The sequence below is a fragment of the Capra hircus genome, chromosome 25, assembly GCF_001704415.2.
Source record: "Capra hircus breed San Clemente chromosome 25, ASM170441v1, whole genome shotgun sequence".
Lineage (NCBI taxonomy): Eukaryota > Metazoa > Chordata > Mammalia > Artiodactyla > Bovidae > Capra > Capra hircus.
This window is the reverse complement of record NC_030832.1, coordinates 38222096-38228810: the sequence shown is the minus strand read 5'-3', so window position 1 is coordinate 38228810 and position 6715 is coordinate 38222096. Positions and strand designations below refer to the sequence as shown.

The window sequence follows — 6715 nt, the reverse complement described above, 5'->3', positions numbered from 1 at the left end:
GGGTGCCCCCACCGCCCCCGCTGCAGCGCCCCCCGCAAGCGTCCCTCCTCCCCAGCTGCCTGGCTCCGGAGGAGACATTCAGGGCAGAAAGAGCCCAGAGACACCGGTCACCTGCCTGCCCCTCCCTCCCGGGCCGGCAACCCTCACCCCAGAGGACAGAGGCTTAAAAGCGCCGGGCCGAGCCCACCCGGGCGTGACGCCCCTCCCCGCTCCCGCCGCCCGCCCAGGCCGCACCCACTGGAGGGCGGTGCGCCCGGGCCTAGTCCTCGGGCGGCCGGCGCGGCGGCTTTAAGCGGGGGCGGGACTGCGCGCCGCGCGGCGCGACGGAGACGGGGACTCGGCCGGGGGCCTCTGCGGGCCGGGGCTGCGGGCGGCCGGCGGCCGAGGTCGGGGTGAGTGCGGGGACCAGGGCGAGGCTGCGCCAGAGGGCGGCGGAACTGCCCCGGGAGGCGCGCGCGCGCGGCGGCGGCGGCGGCGGCGGCGGCTCCGGCGGGGCCCGGGCGTGAGGAGGCCTCTGCGGGCGCGGCGGCCCGCGGAGCGGCGGAGAGAGGCTCCGAGCGCCCTTGGAGTGCCCCCGCACCCCCTACCCCCCACGCCGGGGCTCAGGCCGGGCGGCGCGGCCGGCGGGGGAGCGGGGCGGGCAGAGCGCGGGACGGCGGAGGGCGAGCGGCGCGGGGATTGGCCCTCGGCGCCCGCCGTAGCCCGGCGCTGGGAGGCGGGCACCGGGCGTCCGGGGACGGCGACCCACGGAGCGGAGCCGCGGGCCGTTTGAGGCCGGGGCGATAGGAGGGCTGGCTTGGGGGTCCCCGTGTCCCCCCTGCACCCCCGGGCCGGCCGGGCCGCTCTCGGCCTGCGCGCAGGCGCCTGGCTCGCCCCGGCCGGGCGCACGGAGCGAAGGTAGCGGCGTCGACAGCGCCCCTTCTGGCCCGGCGGGGCGGGGCCGTTTGTCGCGAGCCGGCGCGGCGGCGGCGGCGGCTCGGGGGGCTGCCCCCCACACCCCGAAACACCCCCACTCCGACCCGCAGCCCCGAACGTGGGCCGGGACGCGGCGGCGGGAGCCAAGCCAGGCTCGGACCCTCGGCCTCCGGCTCTTGGAGCTGCTCTCCGATCTCAAGGCGGGGATGGGAGGTTTTCCCCTCAGGGGCGCCCCCCAACTCCGGGCCCGGGCAGAGAGCGAGCCTGGCCCCTCAGGGTCCCGGGAAGTGGGAGAGTTTGATGCCTTCGGTGAAGAGGGTGGGGGGGATTCGAGCCTCTTAAAAAGTTTGGGCACGCACCCCCCTCCGCTCCCCGAAGTTTCTTGGGCAAGGGGAGGCCGTGACCCCGAGTCTCGGGTCCCCCCCTGGGGTGGGGTTCGGGGTGGGGAGGTGAGGAGGAAGCCCGAAGTCGGGTCTCGGCTAGCGCGGCGGCGGGATCCCCTCCAGCTGGTTCCGTTTGGTGCCTTCTCCTGCCTGGAGCCGCGGGCCGGAAGGGGCTCTCTCTTGGTCTCTGGGGGCGGGGGGGTGGTCCCCATCGCTTGTGGGGCGCAGAAGTGGGAGCTGCAGGGCAGCGTAAGCCGGGAGGCAGGGCCGTGGAAGGGCCTGCAGAGGAGTTCGTGGTGTGTTTGTTGAAGGAAGAAAGAAAACCGAGTCCTGAAAGTGCGCCTTCGTGCAGAGTGAAACGAGCCGGGTGTTCACGCGGGGAGGATGGATAAAAGCAGGTGGACCAGGTTCTCTCGGTAGGGCTCTTAGTACAGGAACCAGGTCTCCTGTTTTTCCACCTGGAGTTGCAGTGCTCAAAGTGTGGTCATCCACGCCTGTTTCCAACTTACTGAGATGCTTTTTGGAAGCACCTGTGCATTCATCCCAGGAGTGTTTCCTGAGTGCCTGACATGTGCCCCGGGTGGGAACAAAACTGACAGCTTCCCAGGGCTCCTCTCTGCCTGGTGCTTGGGAGACCACCTTTGGTACCTGCTGATATTACTGCACAGTGAAGTTGGGGTCACCCAATGCAGAGAGGGTCCAACCACAGTCAGCCGACCACATCCAGCCTAGTGGCTACTTTTATACAGCACAGAAACTGAAAATGGCTTTTACAGTTGTTGTTTTTTTAATAGTTGGAGGGGCGTCAAAAGAGGAATAATGTTTCATGGTCCAATTTTCAAGTGAAATTCAAGTTTCAATGTCCATACGTCAAAGGTTTATGAATTACATGCTCATTTATTTGAAAGTTGTTTATGGCTGTTTTGTGGCTATAGCAGAGCTCAGGAGTTGTGACAGACCACAGAATCCAAAATATTTACTATCTGGCTCTTTACAGAGAATTTGCTGACCCCTCGCCTAGGAAAAGATGGACATACTCTAGGAAACAAAAGCATCTGTGTATAAAAGTCATGTTTAGAAATGAATAGAATGGACTTAGTAACTTTTACTTTCCAAAAAAAGCAGAGGGAGTCATGTTGTTTTCTGAATTAATGGCAAAGTATTTAGATTAACACAGGCATTTAGATAAGATTTTCCTAGAGACTGAATCTATGCTCTCAATAAGTTAGCTAATCATGTGCTTCTTTTCGTAGGCTGGGTGAGCTCATAGACATGATACTTTTCTCTTGAGAAACAAACTAACTCAAAAGAAAAATGGCATTTGTTGCAACACAAGGGGCCACGGTGGTTGACCAAACCACTCTGATGAAAAAATATCTTCAGTTTGTGGCAGCTCTCACGGATGTCAACACACGTGAGTTGATCCTTTTTGTCATTAAGAAATGTGTTGTTGTGACCCCGTCATCTCTGTTTAGATGGTGTCCACACTGAGATAAGTAGTAACGTCAATTTTTATCCTAACTTCCCCATTCTCTGCCTTGTAAAGAAGCAAAGTGATGAGCATTACTGGCTGGAGCTCCAAAGAGGCGTGTGTGTGTGTGTGTGTTTGTGTATCCTTGTCTGTGCATGCACACGTGTGTCTGGGAGTACGAATGCGTGCGACTGGTTGTAGGGAACTAGTTATGTGCCTGCTTTTGGACCATGACAGTCAAACTGATAAGATCTGATTGCTTCTCTTATATTATTAAATCCAGTAATTTTTAGGAACACCCTTAACATAATTTCCATTACCTGACCATTTGTTTTGTTATTTACAGCTGATGAAACAAAGTTAAAAATGATGCAGGAAGTTAGTGAAAATTTCGAGGTATGAGCTTTATATTTTTATACCTTTTCATTTCGAGATAAATACATGTGCTTTCCCACAGTTGCCTTGTTAGTCTCTTCACTAGTCACCTAACAGTTCTATTCTTTGTTCATGTAATGTGTTGTATTTCAAGATTGAAATTTGAAAATCTGTACAGCGTTGTCCACTGTCTTCACACTAGTGATAGTGAGCCCCAAACAGTGTCGAGGATTGTTATTTTGTTTAGCTATTTGGCCTTTCTTTCACTTTTCAAATACCGTGTACCTCTCCTAGGCGTGTGCTTTCAGAATACACTCAGGCCTCTGTTGTAGATTCGCCACATTAGGTAATGGACGACGGTACGTTGCTGTGTGGGATGAGTGCTGGCTCTCGGTTTTGGCTCTGCTGCCTGTAACTCCCCTGAGACTCGGTTTCCCTCTTCTGGGTCTTACATCCTGCAGTTTTGTATCTTATACTGGTCGCCCAGATTCTATTCATTTTTCTTCCGTCTTTTCCCTCTTTGTTCTCTGATCTGTCCTCAGATTCAATGGCTGTGTTTCTGTCATCTCCAATCTCTGTGATGCTATTTTAAAATTTCAGTTTATTTGTATTTTTTAATTTTAAAATTTTAGTCACTGTACTTTCTGTAATTTCCATTTGGTGGTTCTTTAGATGTCACTTCTCTGCAGAGATTCCTCATTTTCATTTATTGAGACCATATTTTCCTTTTATACTTTGAACGTATTTATTATAGTAACTGCTTTGAAGTCTCTGCTAAATATAAAATTTGGGCTGTATCAAGATTGATTTCTGTTGACTCTGGGTCACGTTACCTTGCTTCCTTGCATGTCTGGTAGGTTTGATTGTAAACCAGACGTTGTGTGTGAAATGTAGGGGCCCTTGGTTCTCTCACCTCCCTTGGAAGAGTTGATATTTGTACTGTAGTCAGCAGTGCAGGTGCTGGCCGATCTCAGTGAACTTGTGGAGGTGTGGTTTCACACTGTGCTCGAGAGGGTCTGTGGAAAGCCCAAGGGGTTTCCCAAGTCCCTCTGACTTGGTAGGCTTCAACCTCTGAACCCCATCTCGGTGTGGCTCTCGCTAGAGATTGATTTTAGACTCTGTGTGTTGGGGCTAAACTAGGCCTTCCTCGGGGGCGTGGTCCTTCATCAGCTGAGTGTCTGAAGTGTCTCCAGGTATTAAGGTCTTTGCACTGTGTCGAGGCTGGACCCCCAGTATCCTCTGACATTGCTAGACCTCTGACGTTTCTCTATTTCTCAGTTCTCAAGCCTCCACTCCCTGGCAAGCCTCAGGCAGTCTTACCTTCCCTCACCAGAAGTACAGCCCAATGCTCGTTCTGTGGTTCCTTCTCTGGGGCTTTGCCCTGCAGATTCCAGCCACTTTGGCTGCTGCAAACTCGGTGTTTGCTCCTCAACTCAGCAGGACCACGGTGCTTACCCCGGGCTCCGGCCTCCTGAGCCCACTCAGGAAATGGGACCCAGGCAGAGAGTCAAGGTGGGGTGCGGCAGGTGAGTTCCCCCTCTTCTGGAGATCACGGCCTTGCTCCGCCTCTGGTCCAGCGCCCAAAACTGTTACCTATATTTTGTCCAGCTTGACGGTTAGTCTGGTGCCAGTCAGTCTCATAGGCCAAAGAGAAAGTCACTTTCTTGGTTTTAATGTGGGGATGGTAAAACCTTTCTCACAGAGCTAATATGATTATTAAGAACAAAATGTTTCCTAGCCTCTGTCATTTGAATCACTAAACATGAGATGAATGTTAGTGGGATTGAATCCGATACCTTACTATCTATAGTAATGGATGGTAGTTTTGTTTGGTTAGGGGAATTGTTTGGTTTTGTTCTGTGCTAAATAGATGTTTTTAAGAACGTGTTGCCTTGTACTGAGGTGGAAAAAAAAAATCCTGAGATATTTAGAGATTGAATGAAAGGGCTTTCTCTTCCATTATTAGTGCAAATTTGTTAAAAAAAACAACACCACCACTGGAAAAAGAGGTGGGAGCAGAACAGGAAAGGCCTGCATTCTGCATCCTATGGACAGAACCACAGCCCTCAGAGGTTTACCTGAGAGGCTGAGATCATGGCGCTGCCTGCGATGCTACAGGAGTGGCACATGGGCCGGGCCTCATGGGCGCAGGGGGCTCTTCCAGTGAAGTGTCTCATCCCTTCCTCTCCTGTTGGCAAGAGTCTGGCAGTTAGCAAGTCAGTTCCCGCTTTGGTCTCAGATGCATCGATTAAATTAGCAGAATGAACAACACTTGGGGCTTTTCCAAATAATGCCTTTTGAAATCTATCTGATAGACATTTAGCTTAAATGAAATTCAGATGACCAAGTCCTTCAAAGAATGAAACACTTGGAATGACCCTCAGAAAGTAATTCTAAATTACCACCACTCCTATCCCAGAGCTAAATACTTAAATGAAATGAGTGAAATGAAGACTTCGCAAGAGTTTGAGGAATCTTAGAAATTCATTTCATTAACCACTTAGGGATAAGATTCCAAGCAAAGTAAGTATCATAGGGGCTGTCTCTCCTAACAGAGAATAGAGGAATGTTCAAGTTAGAAATCGTGGAGGACATTCCTGTGGATTGGAAAGCTGTGGGCTGAGTTGAAATCCTGGCATAACTGAGCAACCTGTTACATCTGTCCTGTGGGAGAAATTTGACTCTCAAGAAGCTTTGAAGGCTGTGGAATCTGAATGCTGTGGGCTGACGAGTAGATGACCTGGCTTTCTTGATAACCTCAATACTGTTCCAACTTGACTCTCACCCTCTTTTCCTTGAATCCTTGAATGGGTGTGTTTCATAAAAGTTGGATGTTGGGGGTAGAAAGTGACAAGCACAGTTCCTGTCCCCCATGGATTCGCAGACTGCTGGTGGAGGGGCTGCCAGCTCCTGGGGGTGCCCCCCTGCCCAGCGTGCTGCAGGCTCAGAGCCCCTGGAGTTGAGCTTGGTCCTGGGAGACCAGTGCTCAGGTGTGTATTCCAGGAACGGTGGCTCTGTCTGTATTTCCTCCTTCATAGATTCCTCAGGCAGCAGACAACCCTGGACCTGTGTCCTCTCCCATATCAGTGTCTGCAGCGCCAGACACATTTAGTTGCAACCCGTGGGCTTCTCACTCACGATAGTAAAAGTTCAGTGCCTCCCTCTTGTACGGCCATCCCTGCCACGTGGAAACTTCAAAAAGTTCTCATCAATTTGTGCCTTTGCGTGTGTTTTCCTTAGAACCTTTCCCACTTTGTCCCGTGGTTGACCCCTGCTGGCCTCTTAGGGTTTCATAGCCACATCCCTTCTTCGGAGGGTGTTCTCTGCCGTTGGTTCCATCCAGTTAGTTAGTCCTCACTGGTTAGGTTCCCTTAGTTGCCAGCCCAGCGCTTCCCCCATCATAATTCCGTGTTATCAGGTCGTTTCTTGATTACCTGTCTTCTCCACCACACTGCTGCCTCCCCCGACTCCAAGGACATGAACTCTACCTACCTTCTTCCTCATTTTATCCCCGTTGAGCACGTGATAGGAGTGTGTGTTGAATGTGCAGGTGAGGCCTTCAAGGGGAAGA

The 6715-nt window shown here is 52.6% G+C and overlaps 1 protein-coding gene across 12 annotated transcripts in view; it reads left to right on the top strand.

Annotated features, from left to right (window-relative positions):
- Positions 255 to 6715, top strand: part of TRRAP (transformation/transcription domain associated protein) — an 89580-nt gene continuing 83119 nt past the window's right edge. For 4 of the 12 annotated variants that reach the window (XM_018040231.1, XM_018040232.1, XM_018040233.1 and 1 more), the window contains exons 1-3: positions 263 to 392; positions 2552 to 2712; positions 3116 to 3165. In XM_018040231.1, the coding sequence (XP_017895720.1) occupies positions 2613 to 2712; positions 3116 to 3165 (150 nt within the window). In that variant the 5' untranslated portion in view covers positions 263 to 392; positions 2552 to 2612. Of the gene's footprint in view, positions 393 to 797; positions 898 to 2424; positions 2713 to 3115; positions 3166 to 6715 lie in introns of those variants that run through there. The other 8 variants (XM_018040238.1, XM_018040236.1, XM_018040234.1 and 5 more) reach the window with 5 other exon arrangements.